We start from the raw sequence: 25,782 nt of genomic DNA, 5'->3' as shown, positions 1-25,782 counted from the left end.
CTGCCATGAAAGGCGGAGGAATGGAATCCCCAAGCCGAGCACTGTAGAGGAACGAACTCTACATCAGCACCTGTTGCACCCTCAGGGACCCCGGCTCCCTCCAGAACTCATAGCCAGGGCCTCCAGCCTGCCCACCAGACGGGCCCTGTTGGCTACTGGGGGTCGGTGACCAGTCAGGCCAGCAGCCCACGGAGCTGCATGGGGAGGCCAGAGACCCAGGTTCAAGTCCCAGCCAAACCACCGTCCCTTCTGAAGAAACACTTCCCTCTCTGTGTATCTGACCTGCAGTAGGCACTCAACACGCGTGTGCTGACCCGCTGCCTGGGCTTTAGCTTGTCCTCTTGCCAGAGGGGTTTGGGTCCTGTGAGTCTGCTCCCCGTCGGTTCCAGGGCACCCTGTGGCCAGCCCTCCCCCGTGCCCCCGCGGGAGGAGCCCGCCCTCAGCTCCTGCAGGCTCCTGAGCACACTACAGAGGCATCGTCCACGGGCTCCATCAGTCATCGCCCTCCAGCTGCAAGTGGTGCCTGCAGAGCCCAGAACAGGCCCCCCCAGCCCCAGCCCCAGACATCCCCTGCAGGTGTCTCAGAGGGTGCACACCCATGCCCTTGGTTTCAGCAAAGCACAGGCTCTCACACTCCCACTCCACCCTGGAGAAACTGAGGCACAGAGGGAGGAGTTGGGGTGCACAGCAAACACGTCCACGGTACGCATGATGTTGGAGGCACCTCGCGTAACTCACTCACCACGGTCGTGGCTCTCAAGGTTTGGTCCATTCAGCGACCCGTGAGAACTCGCTGAACATGGAAATCCTGGGAACCACCCCAAAACTGCCCAGTCCCCGACTCTGGAGTGGCGCCCAGCGACTTTGACAGATAGCAGGGCGGAGGCACAGCCGAGGCCGCGCGGCTGCCGGTGGGGCACCCGCATTCCAGTGCAGGAAGTGAGGCTGGTCTTGAGACCCCGGAGTTGACGTCAGAACCAAAATTGTGGTCATTCATGAAAAACTCCATATCGAGCACCCACTCCGCGCAGGGAGACACTGTCCTAGGCTATGAGGCCTTGGGCTGGGGGTTGCTGAAGCCGGTCTGGAGGGGGCAGCTGGGATGGGACATTTCACAGGCAGGAAAGAGGTACCAGGCAGCGCGGTCCCTTTAAAAGAAGGCGGGGGCTCGGCGGGCCCTTTAAAAGGCGGGGCTGGGCGGGCCGGAACGGTGGAGCCGCGCCGCGAGGCGCGCCCGGAAGGCCGCGGCCGCTGCACCCGGAAGTGTCTTGGCCGGGAGGAGGCCGCGCCGTGCGAGGCGCCCCCGCGATGGGCCGCAACAAGAAGAAGAAGCGGAACGGCGACGACCGCCGGCCCCGGCTCGTCCTCAGTTTTGACGAGGAGAAGCGGCGGTGAGTGTGAGGGCGGAGCCAGGCGCCCCTCGAGCTGCCCGCCAGCGCCAGCGCCTGGTCCGGGTGGCGCCCGCTCCCGCGGAGGACGCTCCCGGCGGCGCCCCGAGCCTGACCAGGGCGCCCCGGGCCTGACCAGGGCGCCCCGCGGCCCGTTAGCTCTCGCGGCGGCGGCTGCGACCGCCCTGGCCCGGCAGCGGGGGCCTTGTCATCGGCTCAACGTCCGTCATTCACGGCCGCCGCCCCCCAGCACACGGCACGTGGTAGCTGACCCGCCAAGTGTGCGGACACAACAGCCGCCCCTAGGGACAGGAGAAGGGGCCGGGGGGGAGGGGCGCTGGGGCACCCCCCCCCCCCCCCGGCATCACCAGTCCGTGCCGGGCGGGTCGGGGGTCGCATGCCCTGGAGGTCGGGGGAGGGTGGCCCTGACAGCTCTGCCGGGAGCGGCTTCATTCACTGAGTGATGAAGTCGGCTAAGGTGGAAGGGGCCCCGGCTGGCCCTGGAGGAGGCAGTGGCCCCGTCCCCCGAAGCCGCGCTCTGTGTCTGAGTGTCCCCAGCTGTGAGGCGGAGACGGATCCCTGCGGGGCGTGGCGGGAGCCCGTGCACACGCGCGTTTCTGGAGCGAGGGTGGGCAGCGCGAGCCCTTCTCCCCGGGGGCCTGCTGACTCTCGCCCGTCCTGCTGCAGGGAGTACCTGACCGGCTTCCACAAGCGCAAGGTGGAGCGCAAGAGGGCGGCCATCCAGGAGCTCCAGCAGCGGCTGAAGGAGGAGCAGAGGAAGCTGCGGGAGGAGGTGGGGCGGGGGGGGGGGGGAGTGTGCACGCGTGTGCGTGTCTGTGTGAGTGCATGTGTGCACGCGTGCCCGTCTGTTCCTTGGGGGCTCGTGGCCGCCTCCTCCGTCCTAATGGAGCCGGCTGCAGGGGTGGCGGAGCGCGTGTGGGCCTGGGGAGGGGGATCACCCCTCCGCGCCCCGCCCCTCTCGCCGCCCCCCCCCCCCCCACCGTGCTGCCCTCTGTTTGATTTCAGCGCCACCAGGAATACCTGAAGATGCTGGCAGAGAGGGAGGAGGCGCTGGGTGAGTGCTTTCTCGTGGCCTGACCTGCGGGCCGGCCCTGGGGCAGCTGGAGGGAGGCCGGAGCCTGGCCAAAGTGTGTGCCATACCCGCCTTGCAGAGGAGGCCGATGAGCTGGACCGGCTGGTGACGGCAAGAGACGGAGTCAGTGCAGTACGACCACCCCAACCACACGGTCACCGTGACCACCATCAGCGACCTGGAATCTCTCCGGGGCCCGGCTGCTCGGGCTGTCGTCGCCCGAGGTGGGGTCCGGGTCCCAGCCCTGGGGAGGAAGGGGTGCTGTCCCTGGAGACGGGGCACAGGAGGCGGGAGCGGGCCCGTGTCCTGCCCAGGCCGGCTGTCCGGCCCACGGGGCTCTTTCCGTCTAGGCCCGCTCTGTCCCGCTGCCAGGGGCCTGCAGAGGCGGCTTGCGCCCCTGCGCCGCTGAGGGAGCTTGGGAGGTTTCCTGCCCGGGCGCCGCCTTCCACGGTCAGCACATCGGGTTGTGCTGAGGACAACTGTGGTGATCACTTGGCGCCGCGCCTGGCCCGGAGGAGAGCTGGGTGTTGGGGTTCCCCAGCGTGCTGAGCCGCAGGACTGTGGCGTCTGTGTGCGCGGGCGGCGGGCCCCCAGCCTGCGGCCTGAGTCATGGTGGGGGCGCAGCCAGCACTGAGAGTGGAGTGTGGACTTGACGGGGGGGGGGGGGGGGGGGAGCGGAGCGGAGTGCGGGAGCCTGGCTGTGTCAGCCGGGCACGCGTGTATGGGCACAGAGGTTACAGCGTGCCTGGCGCGTCCTTACGCCCTGCAGCCGCTGCCTTCTCTCGCTGGTGCCCTGCCCACTCCCACTGGTTCTTTCCCTCGGGGGTACTTGAGCCTCCCCGATCGGCGACACAGCGCAGGCGGTGAGCGCTCTGAAACGTGGCTCTGCCCACGTAGTGCCGGCTGGCTGGACATGGTGTGCCTCTGGCCAGGGCCTTCTCTGAGCCTAGCCTGCACCCCTGCCTGGCAGGGCTGCGTGCGCGGGGTGTGCCAGCCCGCACCTCCCGTGACAGTCCTCATTCTGGTTGTGCACCTCTCTAGCAAGGACCCGGGGATGAGTCAAGGAGGAGGCGCTGCCCGCGGAGAAGCCGACCAGAGCCTTACCCAGGAAGTCCAAAGACCCCCTGCTATCTCAGCGGTGAGCCTTGGCGTCTGGCCTGCTGTGCCCTGCTCCTCAGGACTGGCCCTGTGACTGGGGTGGCAGAGCCCCTCTGGCTGGCCTGCAAGGGTGGCATTGGGCGGCTGGGGGACCCGGAACAGCCTCCTCCCGCCCCCCTGCCCCAAGAGTGCCCACCGCGGGTGCCTTCTGGGGGGACTTGCTGGCCAGCGTGCCCCAGCATTCGGGGCCTGTCTTGACTTCCCCTGCACGGGGCCGGGCGGTCATCTGCCCCCACCCCGCTCCCCAGGGTGAGCGGAGGCCCTGCCTCACCTGCCATCCCCTCCTAGGATCTGCTCGCTCACTGCGACGCTGCACGCACACAGCCGCAAGAAGGCCAAGCGGAAGCGTCCCGACGTAGCCAGGACTCCAAGAAGCCCCCGAGTGCCACGCGCACCAGCAAGACGCAGCGCCGCCGGCTGACGGGCAGAGCCCGGCACAGCGGGGAGTGAGCCCCCAGAAGCCTGTGGGGCCTGTCCCGGCTCAGCCTGGCCGTCCCTTGCCACCCCCCCGCTGCAGAGGGGACAGCACAGCCCGAGGGGCCACGCTGCGGTTTGAGCCCAGAGAGAGCAGGCGGCTGCCCCCACCCGCCGGAGGGACCCGTCTGAGCCAGGTGTGGAGCGGCGCTGCTCGATGTGTACCCGGCCTGGGGCGCTCCAGACGTGAAGCACCAGGCCTGTGTGCGTCTGGTGCTCGGTGTGTCCCTGGCCTTGGCACCACACGTGGGGGAAGTGGTGGGGAGAGCGGCCGGAGGTGCTGTTGGAGTGAGGGCCCTGGCAGGGGCTGCGGCCAGCGCCGAGAGTGGGCCGGGCAGGTGGCGTCCTGCCCTTGCCTGCCTGAGACTGGGGTCCTCGAGTGCCCTCCTCCCCTCCCCAGATGCGGATGCCTTCCAGCGGCTCAGGTGGAACCCGACAAAGAGGTCTCATCGTTGCCTAAAACATTTATAAAACGTTTTTCTTATTAATTTTCACTTGATTTGAGAGAGATTGGGCTTTTATCCACTGGTTCCCTGCCCATATAGGTCTGGGCCAGGCCAAAGCCAGGAGCTGGAACTCCATTCTGGTCTCCCCTACGGGGGCAGAGACAGGTGTGTGAGCTGCCACCTGCTGCTGGAGTCCAGTGGGGGCCAGTTCGGGCTGTGAGGGTCCCGCGTGTCGCCTTCCCCGCGTCCCTGGCCCTCACTCCGAGAAGTCGCACCTTGTGGTCTGGAGGAGCCGCTGTGTCTTCACGCCTTTCCAGGCGGATCTTCAGCTGTGGCTCCAGAGTTCTCCCAGCTGTGAGTCCTGGCGGTGGGGGGGGGAGCGTGGGAGTTTCCCGGTTGTGCCCTGGTCAGCAGAGGCCTTTGGGCCCTCAGCACCAGGACTGCAGAGGGGACCAGCTGTGTCCTGAGGACAGACCATGGGACAGAGAAGGGACCCCCGGAGCGTGGCTGCAGGTTCCACCTGCCCTGGGGCGCAGTGGGGCTCCTGGGGTGGGGCAGCCATGAGCCAGGTCACAGGGTGGGCCTCCCGGCCAGAGCCTGCCCGGAGCAGCCATGCCCAGCTGTGGGGCAGACGAGCAGTGGCTCCGGCTGCACTGGGGTGGACACACTCCCATTTCTTGACCAGAACCCACCACCTTTGGAGCAGGTACTTAGCCTAGGGTTAAGGTGCTGGTTAACAGTGGAGCATGGGGCCGGCGCCGCGGCTCACTAGGCTAATCCTCCGCCTTGCGGCGCCGGCACACCGGGTTCTAGTCCCGGTCAGGGCGCCGGATTCTGTCCTGGTTGCCTCTTCCAGGCCAGCTCTCTGCTGTGGCCAGGGAGTGCAGTGGAGGATGGCCCAAGTCCTTGGGCCCTGCATCCCATGGGAGACCAGGAGAAGCACCTGGCTCCTGCCATCGGATCAGTGCGCCAGCCACGGCGGCCATTGGAGGGTGAACCAACGGCAAAGGAAGACCTTTCTCTCTGTCTCTCACTGTCCACTCTGCCTGTCAAAAAAAAAAAAAAAAATAGTGGAGTATTAAGGGGCCAGCGCTGAGGCATAGCGGGTCCAGCTGCCGCTTGTGGCGCCAGCATCCAATATGGGTGCCAGTTCATGCCCGGCTGCTCCACTTCCGATCCAGCTCCCTGCTAATGGCCTGGGAAAGCAGTGAGGATGGCCCAAGTGCCTGGGGCCCCTGCACCCACGTGGGAGATTTGGAGAGGCTCCTTGCTCCTGGCTTTGGATCAGCGCTGGCTATTGAGGCCAATTTGGGGAGTGAACCAGCGGATGGAAGACCTCTCTCTCACTCACTCACTAACTGCCTTTATATATATATATTTTAAGAATAGAGCATTAAGCCTTTGACCATAGTGAAATTCAAGGTGTTATCTCAAAAGGACGAGCTCTTGAGATCAAGAGGCCACAACCGGAGTGGCCGGGTTTGCGGCCCAGCCCCCACTCCTGCCGGCGCGCACCCTGGGAGGCAGTGATGAGGCTCAGGCCAAGGGTCCCTGACCCCCGCGTGAGATTGAGTTCTCGCTTCCCAGCTTCAGAATTAAACAAAAACAGCGTGGTATAGACCTGGAGGCCACACTTGGGCGTGGGCGTGGGCAGCTCAGGGGCCCCTCGGCCTGGCGCCGCTCGGCTCCGTCTACCCGCTCTTCCCCTGCTGCGACCTTGGCGTCCTCGTTGCTTGGCTTCCATGCTTGTGCAGAGTGGGGCCTGGCGCTGGTGCTCCCTGTGGTCCTGGTCCTCAGCCCTCAGGGTCATGGGCACAGGACCGGAGCCGTGCCCCACGGCAGGACCTGGGTTTGGCCTGCGGTTCTGCCTGGCCAGCGAGCGAGCTGCTTGCTGCTGCCCCTCCCCGGGCCTGTGGAAGGGAGGGAGGACGCCCTCCGGGGGCTGCCTGCAGGCGACAGGCACACCCTCAGCCAAAAGTCCCCGCCTGTGCTGACTCTGGCAGTGTAGATCTGCGGGTGACAGGAAGAAGTCGCCACCGGGGGTGGGGAGCCCCGGGCTCTGTCACTGGTGTCATCTGACAACGTGGCTTCTGCCTCAGCCCAAGGTGCAGCCCTCAGATCTGCGTTGCAGCCAGCAGGAAGGGGACAGGGACGACGTGGCCGTCCTAAGAACACTTGACTCATGCCCTGTGTGGGCCAGGACTAGGGTGAAGAGGCAGCTCCCTGCTGTAAGACTGGGGGGGCAACAGAGGGCAGATGGCCTTGGGCTACACCCGTGGGCTGTGGGGAGGGGTCTGCCTGGAGTTTAAGCCACAGCGTCAATGCCATAGGGAAGCTTCCCGACAGGGCAGGGCCCTGGGCCATACAGCAAAGAGCTGTGGCCATGGTTCCTGGCTAGCCGGGCTCAGCCAAGTGAAGGAAGGACCTCCCCCATGGGCCCTGCTTCCAGGAGGCCTGAGCTCTTGTTAGGTCAGGAACGGGGTGGGGGCGTGGCTTGGTGAGTAAAAGCCGGGCTGGGATGGTCGGCGCAGTGGCTCAAAAGGCTAATCCTCTGCCTGTGGCGCCGGCACACCGGGTTCTAGTCCTGGTCGGGGGACCGGATTCGGGACCGGATTCTGTCCCGGTTGCCTCTCTTCCAGTCCAGCTCTCTGCTGTGGCCCGGGAGTGCAGTGGAGGATGGCCCAAGTCCTTGGGCCCTGCACCGCGTGGGAGACCAGGAGAGGCACCTGGCTCCTGGCTTCAGATCAGCGCGGTGCGCCGGCCAGAGCACGCTGGCCACAGCACACCAGCTGCAGCGGCCATTGGAGGATGAACCAACAGCAAAGGAAGACCTTTCTCTCTGTCTCTCTCTCACTTGTCCACTCTGCCTGTCAAAAAAAAAAAAAAAAAAAAAAAAAAAAAGCCGGGCTGTGGAAGGGCTCAGGGGGTGAGGGGCAGCCAGGGCCTGTGATGATTTTATTTGAAAGGCAGAGCGAGTTCCATCTACTGGTTCACTCCCCACGTGCCCACAGCAGCCGGGGCTGGGCTGGGCTGGAGTTGGGAACTCTGTGCAGTTTGCATTAGCAGGAAGTGGGGGTGAAGGTGCAGCCAGTGCTCCATCCCAGGCCCTCTGACTGGGAAGGCGGGCGTCATCGTAGGCCGCGGCTCCCAGCGGTTCATTTGTGATCTCCTGGGTGAACTGGAGGCACCGGAACCCAGCATCAGGTACCCCCGTGAGGGCCTCGGCTCAGGCTGGCAGGACAGTCCCCGGACGCTGAGTTCAGGCATGGGGGATCCCCTGGCGAGCGACAGTGGGCCCTGCCCTGCAGGGAGTGTGGCTGTGGGGCTGGGGGGCTGGGCCTAGGCAGAGGTCCTGATGGTGATGGTCCCCTGCGTGCTTTACCTCCCTGGGTTTCCACGGTGGCGGCGCAGCACCGCTAAGCCCGTTCTGTGGGTGAGGCACGCTGAGCCAGTCCTCGGGGGCACAGCTGGATTCTGACTGCTCGCGGCCTCTCAGTGGGAGCTGGGCCTTACACCATGACTGGCCTCTGGCTGGGCACATCACAGCCCCAGGGAAGAATCCAAAAGGCAGTGGTGCCCAAGCCCTGGGAAACCACCCACACGGAGGCAGAAGCGGAAACAAGCCACTCCCAGGTGCACAAGGAGGAAGAGGACCCCGGGAGAGATGTGAGACCTGCGGAGATCCCCGCAGAGTGAACCCTTACGTGGGGCTGAGGAGGGCCGCGGAGGGCTTCCTGGAAGGGGTGGCGCTGAGCTGTCACCCAGGGAGTGGGACTCTGTGGTTTGCAGTTCAGAGGCGCTCTGTGTAGAAGGCCTGAAAATCGGTTTAATTCACGCAGTGCTTGAAAGCAAGGGGACTTGACAGCGTTATTTTTGAGACTGTTTGGCAGGGTGGTAAGTCACCATTGGGACACCCACTCCCGTGGTGCCTGGGAGACGGTGGGGGCTTGGGGCTTGGGGCTACCTCGTGGTCCTGCCCCAGCTGTTGCCGTCTTTGGGGGAGCAAACCAGAAGACGGAAGACCTTTCTTTCTTCCCTCTGTCTCGGTGCCTTTCAAATAAATGAAGACTTTTTATTTCTGAGTTTCTGTATGAAAGTGTAGATTTCTAGCTTAGGAAAAGCAGGCCCAGCTGCACGGGGTGCTGACTTCCCAGGGCAGCCCCTCAGGCACCGCCTCAGGGGACCCCGTGCCTGTGCCTTCTGCTGCCCCCACTCCAGCAGGTGCCAGGCCCAGGGCCTGCGGGACAGGGAGCGCCACTCCCGGGACAGGTGACACGTGTGCTCCCCCGGGCTCTTGGGGAGGAGGTCCCAGCCAAGGGGAGCGGAATCTGCGGGGGCCAGGGAGCAGGGTGCCTGTGCCTGCCTTCGCCCTGACCTCTGACCTGTCCCCCAGGACTCTGTCACCAAGTACCAGCGGCTTGGGACGACTTGCTTGAGCCTGAACTTCCCTTTTATGAGGAGGGGACAAAGCGAGCAGCCCCTCCCATTAGTGCAGGGGTGGGGTGGGGAGATGGTTCTGGTTACCTGGGGCCTCCAGGCGCCCCTTCTCTCCTTTGTGCCCACCCCTGCTCTGCGTCCCCACCCCCTGCCTCCTCTGGGACACTGGCCGCTGCCCACCCTGCTGCAGTGCAGAGGGTCCAACCAGGCAGCTCCAAAGCTCAGCTCCTTTGGCTTCCCATCCCCGCCTCCCTGTCCCAGTCCCTGGACCTGCAGCCACCATTCCCTCGCCTCCCCTGGGCTTCGCTCAGATGGTTGCTGGCATCTCAGGTAGTGGCTTGCCTGCTGCACCGCCAAGCTGCCCTCCGTAGGTATTGGATCAGCTGTTAGGAACACCGGTCTGAGAAGTGGTTCCAGGTTGGGCTAATGATGGGGCTACTCTGCTTCAAACTCAAATCAATGGGCCTGCGCCGTAGCGCAGTGGGTTAATCCTCCATCTGCAGTGCCGGCATCCCATGCAGACGCCGGTTCTAGTCCCAGCTGCTCCTCTTCCGATCCAGCTCTCTGCTGTGCCCTGGGAAAGCAGTAGAAGATGGCCCAAGTCCTTGGGCCCCTGCACCTGCATGAGAGACCTGGAGGATGCTCCTGGCTCCTGGCTTCAGATCCGAGCCAGCTCCGGCTGTTGAGGCCACTTGGGGAGTGAACCAACGGAAGGAAGACCTTTCTCTCTGTCTCTCCTCTCTCACTGTCTGTAACTCTACCTCTCAAATAAATAAATAAATAAATAATCTAAAAAAAAAAAAACACACAAACCCTCAAATCAAGCACCTGCTCCACCCCAGGCTCAGAGAGGTCAAGAGACTTTGTCACGATCACGCAGCAGGAAGTGCTGGGGCTGGGTGTTGGACATGGACCTCTGTCGCAGAGAAATCACGCGGGTCTTGTTGAGAAGCTGTGGTTTAGCCAGACCCTCGCTGGCCGCTCAGTAGGCTCATCTCTGCAGGAACCACATTCGACTCACATATCTTTAAAAAAGTATTCATTTGAAAGACAGAGTTAGAGAGAGGAAAAGACACAGAGAGAGGCCTTCCATCTTCTGGTTCACTCCCCAAATGGCCACAATGACCAGGGCTGGGCCAGGCCAAAGCCAGGAGCCTGGAACTCCCTCTGGATCTCCCACGTGGGTGCAGGGCCCCAAGCACTTGCAGCATCATCTGCTGCCTTCCTGGGCGCATTAGCAGGAAGCCAGGTTGGAAGCGGAGCAGCCAGGACTTGAACTTGCGCTCCAGCATGGGACACCAACGTTACAAGCAGGGGCCTAACGCGCTGCCTGCAACACCAGCCCCTCTAACTTGGATTTGTCTGTCTCCCTCGTGCGCCACACAGGCCTGGCATCGGTGGCCCTGCAGGATGTGTCCAGGATACCAGAACCCCCGATGCTGGAGTCCCTCCTCGCATAGGCCTTCCACACACATCCTCAAGGACCCCTCTGGCTCACCTGCAGTACCCAACTCCACGTGACGGCTGTGTAAATCACTGTCGTGCGTGGCGCTCAGGGAGCCATGACAACAAACCTTAGCACGCACGCGGTTGTTTCTCGAACCTTCTCAGTGTGCGGTTGGCTTGCCGGGAATACCAGGCACATGTGAGCCTCTGAGTGACCAGCAAAGGAATGAGCTCTGTAGAGCGGGGAGCCTGGGGTCTTAGTCCTGGCTCTGCCACCTGCCAGCTATGTGACATTGGCAACTTAGTTAACTTCTCTTGTCCAGTTGCTGTGGAAAGGGAATTTTGATATTTGTTCCTCCAGGTTGGGCTGGCGCTGTGGCATAGCAGGTTAGGCTGCTGCCTGCAACGCTGGCATCCCACGTGGCTGCCGGTTCAAGTCCCGACTGCTCTGCTTCCAATCCAGCTCCCTGCTAATGCACTTGGGGAAGCGGTGGGGGATGGCCTAAGTGCTCATCCCTGCCATCCCCTTGGAAGACCTGGATGAAGCTCCTGGCTTTTGCCTGTGCCAGCTCCTGCCATTATGGCCATTTGGGGGGTGAACCAGTGGATGGAAGATCTTGCTCTCTGTCCCTTTCTCTCTCTGTAACTCTCCGCCTTTCAAATAAACAAAATACATCTTTTTAAAGATTTAAGGGCCCCACTGTGTTCGCAATCTTGCTATTGTGGTTACTTAGTACTGCTCACTCACGCAGCATTTGCTCGGGGCCTGGAACTGTTCTGAGACACTTCTTAGCTTTTTACATCGCGCTATTTCGTTTTATCCCCATTCCGCAGACACAGGGAGGTGAGGTCTCTAGCCCAAGTTCTGGGCTGAAGCCAGCCTCTAGAGGACTGTGGACAAGACACACCCCCGGGAAACAGGTCAGAAGAGGCCAGATTCGCCAGTGCCAGCCCCCTTAAGGGTCCCCGGGGACCCGGACAGGGTGAGGGACGGGGCAGCCCAGGCAGAACGTGCTCAGAGTCCCGCGCTCGAGGCATCTGGGCACCGCCCTCCTCCGCTCCGCCCCGTCCTCGGCTGGTCCAATCCCACAGTCCTCATGTAAATGAAGCACCCCGAGAGAGCCTATGCGAAAGCGGCAGGGGCGTGGCTTTCCTCCACCTCCCGGGCGAGGTTCTGATTCATTGTTGAAACCGGGAGGCCGTGACCCTGGCGCTCCCACCGCTGCAGCCCCGGCGCGTGGAAACCTGAGCCGAGGTTAGTGCTGGGCGGCTGGGGAGCAGTGGCGGAGAGGGGAGGCCGAGGGGAGGCAGGTGGAGGGCGGGGGGGACGGGGAGGGGCCGAGACTGGCTGGCTGGCGTGAAGTCGGGGGTCCATCCCCCGGATCCGCGAGGGCTTCCCGTTGGTGTAGCCACACCTACAGAGTGTTTCAGATGAGCATTCTCCGGGCCGGTCGGGCGTGGGGGAGCAAACGGGCGCGAGCGAGGGGCACGTGCGCAGAGCCCCCTGCCCGCCCCCGAGAAAATGCGCAGTCTTCGGCCTCCGAGGCGATGCTCCTTTATGTGGCCACACCGGGAAGAACCGCCCAGGCGGGGCGGGACAGATGCCGGTCCCTTCCACAGTCGGGAGCGGGGAAGGGCGCGCGAGTGTGTGTGTGTGTGTGTGCTGCTGACAGTCAGAGGAGAATCCACAACACACCCCCCCCCCCCCGGGGCCATCGCCCTGGGCACTACCGGTTCCCTCTGGCTCACCTGTCCACATCCCACGGTGGAAGAACCAGAAGCCTTCCCCAGAATGCCCCAGGGGAGATATTCCTCAGCTCCCGGCTGAGATTGTCAGCGAAGGCCTAACCCCCCCCCCCCCCGGGACAGTTTGAGGGGAGCTCGCGTGGGGAGGACAGGTAGGGGCGTGTGAGCTGGGGACGCCAGCAGATGCTTGTGTGCTTTAGGAGTTTGGGATGCACCCATACCCCAGCCTCCTCCTGGGGCTCTGTGTGGGTGGGGCCTCTTCATGTCACTCTCCTGACCCATCGTGGGCTCCAGGGCACCCAGAAGGGAGACGGGAGGGCCCTGGGCTCAAGCCAAGGCATTAGGATTTGTTGTGACTGGAGGCCATTCATTTTTGTCCAAGACTTTGTCCTCAACTCTGAAGACGCCTGGGCAGCCTCACTCCCTGTTTCGCAGCACCCCCACTTCCTTCCCCAAGAGAGCGGGTAGGAGCAGGTGGATTCCTATCCTGGATTGGAATCCACCTTAGGCTCTGGGACCTTAAGTGACTCAGGAAGCCTCTCTGAGCCTCTGTGGCCCTGAACTGAAACTGGCATGTGTTTGATCTACGAGGCAGGGTGGCTATAAGCCACCCCATTCAGACTTTGGGGTGGCCTGGAATCACCTGGGAGCTTGTTTGAAATGCCGGTCCCCTGGCCTCACAGCCGTGTCCTCTGGCCTCGCAGCCGAGTCCCCTGGCCTCGTGGCCGCGTTGGGAGAGGGAGCTGAGAATCTGCATTCTTAAGAGCACCCCAGGAGAGGCAGTGCGGGGTCTTGGGTGCACACGAGCGACGTGGTGGTGAGGGAGAAGGCACGGCCAGTGCTTGGCCGAGCGCCTGGGTGCTTAGAAGACCCGTAGTGCTTGCTGAGTGGGCAGCTGACCAGCTGAACGGATGGATAGCCCGATTTCCTTGGCCTGGGGAAACGGGCTGGGGTGCAGGTGGGTGGCCAGCCAGCCATCTGGGCCACGCCTCGCCTTGCCTCTCTCCAGGCTCCACATCGTTGGTCAGCTGTTGGATCACAGGGGCTGCCCGGCCTGACCCACGGGCCATGGAGGAGGTGGCTGGGAGCGTCCCATGTCAACACTCTGAGGCCAGGGTGCCCACCCAGAGCAGCTGTGGAAACTGCCTCCACCCTGATGGGGCGCCCAGAGCACGGCACCAGGTGGGCCAGCGTTCGCTCCTGGGGGGTGGGCCGGCATGGCGCGGGGGAGGGAGCTGGCCACTGGCAGCAGGTCAGATCCTCCGGCCAGGTGCCCGGGTCTCCCGGCCGTCGGCGCCCGTTAGCCTTTCCCAGTCCAGCGCCTTCCTCTGCTGCTCTATCTGTGCTGTGTCCTCATTGAATCTGTCACACCCTTCCTGTGCTTATGCTGGGACAAAACGTTGCCTCACCACCACAAATAGAGATTAAGATAATGCTGTATGTGCTGTGGCACAGCGGGTAAAACTTCTGCAGTGCCAGCCTCCCATGTGGGCTCCAGTTCCAGTCCCGGCTGCTCCTCTTCCAGTCCAGCTCTCTGCTACAGCCTGGGAAAGCAGCAGAAGATGGCCCAAGTGCTGGGGCCCCTGCACCCACATGGGAGAACCGGAAGAAACTCCTGGCTCTTGGGTTCCGCCTGGCTTAGCCCTGGCCGTTGTGGCCATTTGGGGAGTGAACCAGCAGGTAGATGCTCTCTCTCTCATGAAGTTCTGCCTTGAGGGAGCTGTCTGCTGAGGGCGTGAGTCTCCGTGTGCGATCTTTGTCACTTAGCGGGTCTTAGCCCCACGGGGCTCCCACGGCAGACGGTCTTCTTGAAGGTATTGAGGAGTGGAAGAGAAGTCAGTTTCTCCCTGTGTGACCACGTGGTCTGATGCTGCGTCCTGGCCGGGGTGAGCCAGAGCACCCGGCACACGCGCCACGAGAAGCAGGCACCCAGAGTCTCCAAAGGTCCCTCTGGCCCCGACCCCGAGCTCCGCCGTTCCCAGCGGGCTCTGAGGCTTCCCGGGCCTGGCAGCCAGCTTCCTGCTGAGGTCGGGCTCTGAGCCGTGGCCACGGTCTGGGGCTGCCGCTCAGCTTCGGAGACCCAGGCTTGTCACTTACCTGATGTGCGACCTTGGCCCGGAGAAGTCCTCTGGCTTCCGACTGCTCCCAGGTCAGATGGGGGCAGCAGGCTTCCCGCTCGGGGCTGGACACTGCTCAGCCCAGCCACACACAGCTCTTCCCTACTGCCTCCCCCCTTCCTGGCCCGGGAAGTAAACCCTGGAGAGTCTTTTTTTTTTTTTTTTTTTTTTAATTTGACAGGAAGAGTTATAGACAGAGAGGTCTTCCTTCCGTTGGTTCACTCCCCAAATGGCCGCTACAGCAGGCGCTGTGCTGATCCAAAGCCAGGAGCCAGGTGCTTCCTCCTGGTCTCCCATGCAGGTGCAGGGCCCAAGGACTTGGGCCATCCTCCACTGCCCTCCCGGGCCACAGCAGAGAGCTGGACTGGAAGAAGAGCAGCCAGGACTAGAACCCGGTGCCCATATGGGATGCCAGCGCCGCAGGTGGAGAATTAACTAAGTGAGCCACGGCGCCGGCCCCCGGAGAGTCCTTTTTCGTAAAAGATTCATTTATTTCTTTGGAAGGCAGAGTGACAGAGAGAGGGACAGATGGGGAGAGAGAGATCCTCCATCTGCTGGTTCACTCCCCAAATGGCTGCAACTGCCAGGGCTGGCTGACGCCAGGATCCGGGAGCTTTATCCAGGTCTTCCACATGGGCAGCAGGGGTCCAAACACTTGGACCATCTTCTGCTGCTTTCCAGGCACGTTAGCAGGGAGCCTGATCAGAGGTGGAGCAGGCCTGGAACCAGTGCCAATATGGGATGTGGGCGTTGCAGGCTGAGGTTCAACCCCCTGTGCCCCGATGCCAAACCCCTGGCGATGCCTCTCTGCTTGTCTTGGCACCGTCAAGTCCCCTGAACTTCCCGAGCTCAGGGACCACATGCCTGCGGGGCCTGTGAGGTCATCTTCTCCGAGCACGTGGGGGGACAGCCAGCAGGAACAGGAGGCCCCTGGATTCAGAGAGGTCCAGGTTCTAGTCGCTGTCCCTCAATTCCCACCATATTCGTACATATTGAACAGGAGCTTAAAGCGTGCCCAGACAATGCTAGATGTGGGGGAAATAGCGACACATAGGACAAACACGTTCCTGGCTCCCTGGGGCTTGTGGTGCAGCCTAGGAAGTGCACAGTAGCAAAGTCATCTGGTGAGTGATTGTTGTGATCATTGTCATAAAGGCGCAGCAGGTGGCATGACAGTGACAGGTCCTGGGGAAAGGCCCTCCAAGGAGGTCACAGGTCAGCTGCTTGGTGAAGGCTGCGCAGGCTTTAGCTCTGAGGACGGGAACAGTACGTGCAGAGGCCCTGGGGCAGAAAGAGGGCGGCACACTGGAGGGGTGGAGGGAAGTCCGAGAGGAAGCGGGGAGAATGGCCACATGCGGCTTTGTGGATGCACTGAGGTTTGGAGGTTTTTGTCCTGAGAGTCGTGGGGGCGCCACTGAAGGTTTTTAGAGTTTTCATTCTGTTTGTTTGCATTTTATTTGAAAGGGAGAGAGACAGAGAAAGAGAGATTTTTTTTTAATTGTATTTATTTATTTTAAAGTCAGAGTTAGAAAAGAAGAGCCAGAGAGAGAGAATTCTTCTATCCACTGATTCACTCCCTAAATGGGCACAGTGGCCAGGGCTGGGCCAGGCAGAAGCCAGGAGCCAGGAGCTTCTTCCAAGTATCCCACATGGGTGCAGGGACCCAAGCAGTTGGGCCATCTTCTGCAGGCCATAGCAAGGGGTGCTGGATCGGAAGTGGAGCACCTAGGACTCGAACCAGCGGCCATGTGGGATGCTGGCTTCGCAGGCAGCCATTTTACCCACTGTGCCACAGTGCTGGCCCACAGAGACCTTCTATTAACTGGTTCGCTCCCCAAATGTCTGCAATAGCTAGGGATGGGCCAGGCCAAAGCCAGGAGCCCAGAACTCCATCCGGGCCTCGCATGTGCGTGGCAGGGACCCAACTACTTGGGTGTGCACCAGCAGGAAGCTGAAACTGGCAATGGAGTCAGGACTGGAACCCAGGCCTCCCGATGTGGGGTGCGGGCGTCCCGAACTTCGTCCTCACGGCTGTGCGGAGCTCCCACTCCTCCGGGGCAGACTGTAAACAGGGAGGGAGGTGGTTCGCCTGCAGTTTGCACAGTCACTCCGACTGCCGTGCAGAGTGGAGTCCAGGGAGGGCAGAGTAAATCGGGGGTGACCCGGGCAGAAACAGCACAGGCACTGGCTTGTGCCAGGGGAGACAGGAGCTGGGAGACAGAGGCCAGTGCACAGGTTTCAGAACTCATCCAATAGGAGGGGAACGTGCGGGATTCGGGGGTGGGGTGGAACCTGGTGGACTCTCAGTTGTCTCTCCAGGCAGGGCACTTGGTGTGGGGGATGGGAGGGCGGTCTGGAGTTGCTGGGGGTGTCGTGAGCGCGAGGTGCCCACAGGAGGCCCACAGTGGACCACGCGGAGCTGGAGCTCAGGGGCTCAGCCGTCATTGGGTTCCGGCCCCGGCCAAGGCTGTGCTTGTGGGAGAGGAGGAGGTGGAGGAGGAGGTCCACGGCAGGTGGCCAGGTGGCGGGCGGCAGGGAGCGCGCCCCTGGAGATGGTGATGGGTGCCCTAAGGGGCCCTCTACAGGTGCTTTCAAGATCAAGGGAGGGGGCCGGCGCCATGGCTCAACAGGCTAATCCTCCGCCTTGCAGCGCCGGCACACCGGGTTCTAGTCCCGGTTGGGGCGCTGGATTCTGTCCCGGTTGCCCCTCTTCCAGGCCAGCTCTCTGCTATGGCCCGGGAGGGCAGTGGAGGATGGCCCAAGTGCTTGGGCCCTACACCGCATGGGAGACCAGGAGAAGCACCTGGCTCCTGGCTTCGGATCAGCGCGATGTGCCAGCCGCAGCGACCATTGGAGGGTGAACCAACGGCAAAAAGGAAGACCTTTCTCTCTGTCTCTCTCTCTCACTATCCACTCTGCCTGTCAAAAAAAAAAAAAAAAAAAAAAGATCAAGGGAGGGGTGCTCGTGTGCAGCCCTCCACTTCCTCAGGGTGCCCACGGCCCCCGTGGTGACCCCAGCTTGCAAAACACCCCTGCAAGTGTGAGGAGGGTGACTGTGTCCCCAGCCAGTTCTCTGTGTCCTGGATGCAGTGGCAAATGGCCCTCGGGACTCTTCTGTCTGCCTCCCTGCTGCCTCGCCGGAGCCCGCCCCTGGTGCTCCCTGGTTGGCTGTTGAAGGAATGGGTGGATCCCTCCTGCTGCTTCCCCAGGGAGCCTGGGTGCCCTGCCCCCCCCCGGCTTGCTCTGTCTGCTCCACTCTGTCTCCCCATCTCTCTGTCATAACAAATCTCCTGGGAGCCACATCAGCCAGATTTTCCTCTAAGGATTCTGGAAGCTTGGCTCTGTTGGGCCCTAGCTCTAGGTCACAGAATTCAAACATTTGGAGCAAAAAAAAAAAAAATTTTTTTTTTTTTGTTAAAAAAGGCATCTCCCAATGATCAGCGTTGTGGGGCAGCCTGCGAGGCCGCCATCCCATGCCGGAGCACCGGTTCAAATCCCACCTTCGCTTCCTGTCCGGCTCCTTGCCTGGGGAAGCAGCAGAAGATGGCCCAGGTGCTTGGATCCCTGCCACCCCTTTGAAAGACCAGGAAGGAGCTCCTGGCTCCTGGCTCTGGTCTGTCCCAGCCATGGCCGTCGTGGCCATTTGGGGAGTGAACTGGAGGATGGAAGATCTCTCTGTATGTCTTTCTCTCTCCCTCTCTCTGTTTCTTCCCCTCTCTCTGTTACTCTGCCTTTCAAATAAATAGTATTTTTAAAGAAGTGTCCTCTGCTTGGACAGAGCTGGGCAGCTCCCGGCTGGCTCCCCCTGACACTGGGACTCAAACTGAGCCCTGGGGAGCTGCCAGAGCCTCCTGGAGCTCAGAGGGTCCGGCTCTGACATCTGAGCGTGCGCCAGAAAGCCTGCAGCAAAGGGAATTAAAGGATGTGTGTTTTGGTGCAAAAATGTCCAAGTTCATGGCCAGCGCCACGGCTCACTAGGCTAATCCTCCGCCTGCGGCGCTGGCATCCTGGGTTCTAGTCCTGGTTGGGGCGCCGGATTCTGTCCAGGTTGCTCCCCTTCCAGTCCAGCTCTCTGCTGTGGCCCGGGAGTGCAGTGGAGGATGGCCCAAGTCCTTGGGCCCTGCACCCGCATGGGAGACCAGGAGAAGCACCTGGCTCCTGGCTTTGGATCGACACAGCTCCAGCTGTAGCGGCCATTTGGGGAGTGAACCAATGGAAGGAAGACCTTTCTCTCTGTCTCTCTCATTGTCTATAATTCTACCTGTCAAATAAAAAAAAAATAGAAAATGTCTCTCCATTGCTGGATTATATTTCTTGTTTGCTTGTTTTAAGGTTTTATTTATTTATTTGAAAGGCAGTGCTACAGAAAGACACACACACATACACACACACACAGGGAGAGATATAGAGAGATCTTCCATCCACTGGTTCATTACCCAAATGGCTGAAATGGTGGGAGCTGGGCTGATCTGAAGCCAGGAGCTTCTTCCAGCTCTCCCATGTGGGTGCAGGGGCCCAAGCACTTTGGGCATCTTCCAATGCTTTCCTAGGCCATAGCAGAGAGCTTTATCGGAAGTAGAGCAGCCAGGACTCGAACTGGCACTTATGTGGGATGCCAGCTCTTCCAGGTAGCGGCTTTACCCGCTATGCCACAGCGCTAGCCCCCTCCACCTTGATTATATTTAAGAGGTACGGGGCCGGCGCCGCGGCTCAATAGGCTAATCCTCCGCCTTGCGGCGCCAGCACACCGGGTTCTAGTCCCGGTTGGGGCACCGATCCTGTCCCGGTTGCCCCTCTTCCAGGCCAGCTCTCTGCTGTGGCCAGGGAGTGCAGTGGAGGATGGCCCAAGTGCTTGGGCCCTGCACCCCATGGGAGACCAGGAGAAGCACCTGGCTCCTGCCATCGGATCAGCGTGGTGCACCGGTCGCAGAGGCCATTGGAGGGTGAACCAACGGCAAAAGGAAGACCTTTCTCTCTGTCTCTCTCTCACTGTCCACTCTGCCTGTCCAAAAAAAAAAAAAAAAGGAGGTATGGACCAGACAGCACTGTAAGCCCGTCAAAGGTAGGTATAGTTCCCGTGCCACGCCTAGGAGGCGGGTGCTGGGATCACCGGGCTCTGAAGCGCTGACAGAGGCCCACAGAGGAGTCCCCCAGCCAGGGGCTTAGCTGCCTCCGTGTCCATTTCGGAGATGGGAACAGGAGGCACAGAGAGGGGAGGCCAGTGGGTTGGGGTCACCAAGCCGAGAAGTGGAAGAGCCAGGCGGGGGCTCCGAGGACTGTGGGAGGCCAAAGCCCGTGCTGACCCGCCAGACAGGAAATCAGAGCCGGGCACTGGCGGGCCCGCTGCTGTGTTAAATGCAAGGGCTGGGGTCACGGCAGGGGTCCGGGTAGGCCTGGCTGGCTTGGGACCCTCCGCCACGCCCCATGAGCCCTCCCTCCTCGGTCACGCTGTGCCGTCCCCTGGGTAGCCAAGGCGCCAGGCCGGGCTGTGGATCTGACACCTCGTGCTGTGAGCTCTGATCAGAATCAGGCTGCAGGGCAAGGGGAAACAGAACCCGGATGGGCCTCCTCTGGCCAGGATGCGACGGCAGACACCCAGCCCACTCTTTGGTACTGCCCAGGCCCCGCCCGCCGCTGACCTTGGAACCCGGACAGCCTGTGCTCACCCCAGGGTGCTGGCCAGACCGTGGCCTCGGCTCTGGGCTCTGGGGTCCCCGGGGAGCCTGTGCCTAGGCTCCCGCCCCGCCCTGGCGCTCAGGTGAGCCGTGGGGATCAGATTCCTACAGTTTCGTGTCCTGCATTGTTCTTGGCTGGGCCCCGGCTTATGAAACAGTAATGAGGGGCCCCTGCTCCCGGAGCCGGCCCCTCTAAGGTTTCCGCTGCGTCGCCCGCTGCCACCGCCGCACGGCCTGGAGTCAGGGCCTGGGAGGGCGGCAGCGCGGGGGCCTGAGCCCGAGCCCCCCGGGGACAAGGGTGCTGACAGCCGCCAGCCGCCGGGCGCCGGAGCCTACTGCCCAGGTAACCCGAGAGGAGGCGGGGCGCGGGGTGCCAGGGCCGCTGTTCCCCATTGCCAGGGGAGGGCCCTGCCACTCCCGGGAGGTGGGGAGGGCTGGGGGGGCCCTCCTGGAGGTGAGCAGCCGTTCCCCCCGGGTGAGCCCAGCACCAGCCTCCGCAGGTGTGGCCTTGCTGAGCGCGGCAGGGAGGAGAGAGGAGCAGGCAGCCAGTTTCAGGCCCCCACCCCCATCCCCGAGGCCTTGACCCTGAACCCCCCCACCTCTCCTATAGTGGGCAACTCTCTCTCTCCTCCGAGCTCTTGTTTGCCCATCTCCTCCTCCACTGTCTACCTCTTCCTTCTCGCTGTCCCGTAGGGTCCCGCGTGCACTGCCCCTTCCCAAGCCCTCGCCTCCGCCCGCACTTGCCAATGAACTTGCGTGTACTTCTGCAGACAGGCAGTGGCGCACTTGCTGGACGTGCGTCCACCTGCACGCACGTGCACACATGTGCTCCAAACACAAGCCTTTGTGCACACACACACCTGCACACGCGTGCACGCACACACCAGGTGCCCCGCCAGCCTCTGGCTCTGGTCCCAAGGGGTGCTCCTGGGGAAGTGTGAGATCCCCGGAGATGCCTGGAGGCTCGCCCACCCCGCCCAGCGCTGGGAGGGGCTGTGCAGGGGGAGGGAGCCCCCACGTGGGCGCTGAGCTGCCTCCTCTCTCTGACTCTGGCCCAGGAGCCCAGGAACGCTGAGTCGCTCTACTGCGACCTGCCCCGAGGCCCACCCGCGCCGGAGGACCCGCCCGGCACCTCTGCTCCCAGCCTCCAGTCTGTGGCAGACCAGGGTCTTAGGCCGGAGCCTGAGAGGTAGGTGGAGGAGCCCCAGGGTCTGGGGCAGGGTGGGATAGCCTTGCCTTTTCCCAGCGGTAGCCTCTCTCTGTAATAGCTGCTGGCGTGGGTCACGTGCTCAGTCAGCACCTGGGCACAGAGGCCATGCACATGTCCCCTGGGCCCCCTGGGAGAGCCCAGAGACGGTCCCTGCCTGCACCCTGGCCTCCCAGCCCACCGTCGCCGTCCCTGGCTGTCTTTCCCAGGGGCCCTGTGCAGCCCGTAGCTCTCTAAGACCTCGCTCAGCCTTGCTCCCAAGCGCAGCGCAGCTGTGCACCTACCCTGCAGGGAGTGTGGCTCGCGGCCCGTTCACATTTCCTGGTTCCTTTTGCACGGGGCACCGCTGTCCCCCGCCCACCTGGGGCTGCTGCGCTGGGCTCTGGGCTTCCTCCGCCCCCGGGCCTCTTTGGGGTCATGGAAGCCTGGAAAGGACTGGCCTGAGACAAAGAAAAGGCTTCAGGTCTGTCCCCAAATGGGACCTTGGGCAAGCCACTCCATTTTTCTCTGCTTTCTCTCTTTGCTTGTAGAAGAAGGATGGACTTAAGTCAGTATTGCTTTGCAAACATGTGCTCCTCCCCCGGGGGCGTTATTTTTGAAACACCAAACGGCTGTGCTGTCCAAATGTTTCAGGTAGTCTGGGATAACGAAGTGGAAGGTCTTCGTGCAGGACTTGTCAGGGCCTTTAGTTTGCAAGCCTGCACTGCTGCTTTTGGCTGGGGTGGGGTGGGGGGGTGGAGAAGCGAGTAGCGGGTCCCAAAATTCTTTAATTTCAGAACTGTTTTTTCTTAATGCTTGATTGTTTTCATCTGCTTGAAAGGCAGAGAAAGAGAGCGAGAGAGAGCAGGAGAGCGCTCTTCTACATTCCCCAAATGCTCCTGCAAGCCAGGGCCAGGCTGGAGCCAGGAGCCCAGACGTCCATCCGGGTCTCCCACGTGTGTGGCAGGGGCCCAAGCACTTGGGCCATTACTGCTGCCTCCCAGGGCGTCAGCGGGGAGCTGGATCAGAAGCGCAGTAGCCGGGGCTGACACGGGCACATCTCGCTGCCCGCAGCACCTGGCCCCCGGGCTCTTTTTCAGGCCATCACCCGTCCCCATCTCGGAGGACCCTCCGTGGGCCACTCTCAGGGCTACTCCAGCCGTAAGCCCACGGCCACTGAGACTGGCAGCTCCCACCCCGGCACGCGGGTGGTGGCCCTGTCCCCGCCCTTGGAGGTGTCTGCGTGGGGAGTCTGTGTTAGTATCGCCGAGCGTGGGAGCCCCACACCTGCTCCAGGAGCAACAGCCGAGGCTGGGGCTGGGGCAGCAGCCTCAGGTCACCACCCAGCTCTGCCCTTGCCCAGCGCTGTGGCCTTGGTCCGTCTCTTACCCTCTCTGAGCCTCACTTTCTGTATCTGTGAAATGGGCGTCATCTTCCCTACTGCAGAGCCGGGCTGTTGGGGCGGGAGGTAACCATGCAGGGAGCGCAGTGCAGGTGCCGGTGGGCTAACGAGCGGTTTCCCGTTCCTGGTTCCTGTGAGAGTGAGTGTGTGCGTGACCCTGGGAGCAGGGTCACGCCTTACCTCCCTCTTGCTTTGGGTCTGTCTCCTCCCCCAGGAGCCCAGCCCCGTCAGCAGGGCTCCCTGACGGGGCCCCCACAGCCGTGCCGCGGAGTGGGAGCCAGGAACTCGGTGCGTTGCCCTATCTGGAGGGCCCGACGTCCTCCCCAGGTGGCAGCTGTGACCAGGGCCCCGACGCTGACGGCAGCTCCCCTGATGACACCAGCAACTCGTCCTCTGTGGTGAGCGGGGGTGGGAGCTGGGGAGCCCCTCCGCCCCCCACCCCGGGCCCTGGGTGCCGCCCAAACTTCCAGACAGGACTGGTACCTCACACACCAGAGAGCTGGCGTTGTCCGCCCGTGTTGAGCAGCCCCTGCAGCCCCCCCGCCTTGCCCTGACCAACTACCTGGAGGGACAGAGTGGCCCCGGGCGGGTGGGCTGCAAGTCTGCTGGGCACAGGGGCTGGGAGAAGCCGAGTCGGGGGACCAGAGCCTCTGCTCAGTCCCCAGCAGCCCGGTCTGCCCACGCTCTCGGATCACTGCAGGCCCAGGTGTCGGGCCGCGGCGTCCAGGGGAGGGGCGGGGTGGTTAGTGAGCCCTGCCACGGCCCTGGCCCAGGGTCCCAAGGCACTGAGAGAAGGGAGCAGGCGGCGGCGAGGGCTCAGTGAGGAGAAGGAAAGGCCCCCGGGAGAGTCCCTCCAGTGATCACGCTAGGAAAGGCCGTCCTGCGAGCCCCGCCCACGGGAGAAGGGCGGGGCAGTGCCTCAGAGCAGGAGGCCCCCACCCGCACCCTGGCACCAGCCAGGGCTCCTCCTACCCACAGAGGCTGAGGGCGTCAAGGCCGCCCATGGGGAGGGGGCAGTTTACTTGAGGCAGTGGGGCTGGGATCTGAGCCCACTCCTCCCTGGCCCCTTGAGTCTTGGCTGTGGCTTTGGCCAAGTTCTTGGCTTCTCCGCACACGCGCGCCTCCCGGGGTTGAGCCAGGGTAGCCCGGCAGCACTGTGGGGAGCCCAGCCTATAGCAAGTGCTCCTTGAATGTCCGTGCCTTTCGGGAGGGCCCGCAGGCCCTGGGTCCCTTCTCCATCCCCACATTCCCCGCCCCCCCTTCTGCCGCAGGACTGGGACTCGGAGGAGAGGCAGAAGGGTGTCCCCGGCTGGGCCCAGCTCCCTGCGATGATCCCTCGGAGGCTGCAGGAGGCACCGAGCGCTGACAGTGCCCGGAGGGTCGCCAGGGCCCCTGCGGGAGGAGACGCTGCAGGCCAGAGAAAGGAAGGTGAGTCCGTTTGTCATGTAGGGATGGCCTGGGGTCCCCAGCAGCCACCTCGCTGGCATCTGGGACCTGGGCAGGGCTCGCCTTGGTGGCACAGGTCCACATTCTTATGCAGCAGCCGACATGTGACCTGCCACCTGCTCCACCTACGCCACCTCACAGCGGGTGGGTTAGGATCTTCAAGTTGCAAAGGACAGAGACAGGCTGGGCTCAGTGGACTGACATCAGCGCAACGTCTAGGGAGGAGCCGATGCGGTTACAGGTGTGGCTGGATCAGGTGCTCCGGCAGCATCAGACATCTGGCCTCTGCTGTTTCGCGTGTTAGGGCGTCATGCTCAGCCAGACCCTCCGCAGGAAGCGGCACGAGGGCCGCCAGCAGGGCCAGGCCGCATTCCGCCTGCTCGTCAGCACCCCCAGGAGGGCACAATCCCCCAGTCGGATCCTCCAGGCCCGAGGATGGCGTGATGCCAGCCGAGGGGCCCCAGGGAAAGGCTTGGGGGTGTGAGTGGCCATTCCGTGGCAGATACGGCTCGGGCACAGTGCAGGGTGTTGGTTCAGCCAGGCCCTCCTGGGCTCAGGACCTAGCCAAGGACTTTGGACTGTCTTCTCTAAGTAGCAGGGAGCCATGGAAGTGATTTTAAATATTTTAAATATCTGTTTTTAGTTATTTGGGAGGCAGAGTTACAGAGAGAGGGAGAGGGAGAGACAGAGAGAGATCTTCCATCTGTTGTTCTACTCCCCAGACGGCCACAACAGCCAGGGTTGGGCCAGGCTGAAGCCAGGAGCCAGGATCGCCTTCTGGGTCTCCCACGTGGGTGCAGGAGCCCAAGGACTTGGGCCATCCACTGTCTTCTCAGGCACATTAGCAGGGAGCTGGATGGGAAGCGGAGCAGCCGGTACTCGAACCAGCGCCCACGTGGGCTGCCAGCATTCCAGGTGGTGGCTTTCCCCGCTGTGCACAAGGCCGGCTCCCGTGGAAGGTTTTTGGGGGCAGGGGAGTGATTGAATTTGTGCCTTGAGCACCGCACCAGGGCAAGGCGCACAGAAAGGATGAACTGGAGCAGGGTGAGGCCCGAGGACAGGAAGCCCCCAGGAGACCGGCACGGCCCCGTCGGGATAACCGGTTCCAGTGCGAATGTCCAGCAGGTGGAATGTCCCTGGGTGGAAGATTGTCGGGAACAGGAGACTCAGCCCAGTGTACCACCCCTCAGAGTCTGCGTTGATTCTAGAGGGACGGAGAGACAAAGCAGGTGTCTCCTTACCCACGTGGCTGTACAGCGTCCCCAGTGCGGGGCCAGCAGAGCGCCAGGTGCCCCAGAATGGCCTGCGCCGGCCAGGACGTGGCGTCCCTTCCCTTCCACACGAGCACCCCACCCCATCGGCATCAAACAGATGCAGTCCTGTCGGGGCCTCAAGTCCGAGGCTGGCCCCTGACCAGCAGGGGCCAGGACAGACTCCCCAACAAGGCGAACGGAAGGTCGACAGGTCAAGTACACACCACTATCACCCGTGGGTTCTGTCGAAGCAGGAACCGCTTTATTGAGGAAGCGTCCAGGCTCATAAAGCTTACGAAGGACATGCGCAGTAGGGGAGCCAATCAGAGAAAAGGTCACACAGGCACGGGTGGACCATGCACGGGGCACCTTAAGTATAGGGATCACGCACTGTCCACGTGTCCAGAACTAAAGCGGACCTATCCCTGCCGGTGGTCTGATCTTACCTGGCTTAACCCCGGCAGCCGCAGACACCCCCTGGCACATCCGCCAGACGCCATGTTGTAGTGGAGGTT

The 25,782-nt window shown here is 62.6% G+C and overlaps 2 protein-coding genes across 2 annotated transcripts in view; both read left to right on the top strand.

The window, feature by feature from the left end:
* Window positions 1-1,248: 1,248 nt before the first annotated feature.
* Window positions 1,249-4,172, top strand: NOL12 (nucleolar protein 12). Its single transcript, XM_062201963.1, has 6 exons — window positions 1,249-1,391; window positions 2,076-2,181; window positions 2,415-2,463; window positions 2,561-2,705; window positions 3,523-3,619; window positions 3,928-4,172. The coding sequence occupies exons 1-6, from the start codon at window positions 1,309-1,311 to the stop codon at window positions 4,087-4,089; spliced, it is 642 nt and encodes a 213-aa protein (XP_062057947.1). The 5' UTR covers window positions 1,249-1,308; the 3' UTR covers window positions 4,090-4,172.
* Window positions 4,173-13,232: 9,060 nt separating this feature from the next.
* The window catches only part of LOC133767481 (TRIO and F-actin-binding protein-like), a 30,341-nt gene continuing 17,791 nt past the window's right edge, over window positions 13,233-25,782 (top strand). Inside the window, exons 1-4 of the mRNA XM_062201883.1 lie at window positions 13,233-13,370; window positions 21,039-21,169; window positions 22,783-22,966; window positions 23,840-23,996. Coding sequence (XP_062057867.1) covers window positions 13,257-13,370; window positions 21,039-21,169; window positions 22,783-22,966; window positions 23,840-23,996 — 586 coding nt within the window. The 5' untranslated portion in view covers window positions 13,233-13,256. The remainder of the gene's footprint in view (window positions 13,371-21,038; window positions 21,170-22,782; window positions 22,967-23,839; window positions 23,997-25,782) is intronic.

The sequence above is a fragment of the Lepus europaeus genome, chromosome 10 (genome assembly GCF_033115175.1).
Source record: "Lepus europaeus isolate LE1 chromosome 10, mLepTim1.pri, whole genome shotgun sequence".
Taxonomy (NCBI): Eukaryota; Metazoa; Chordata; class Mammalia; order Lagomorpha; family Leporidae; genus Lepus; species Lepus europaeus.
The sequence above is the reverse complement of the archived record's forward strand: the minus strand, read 5'-3'. Positions and strand labels throughout refer to the sequence as shown.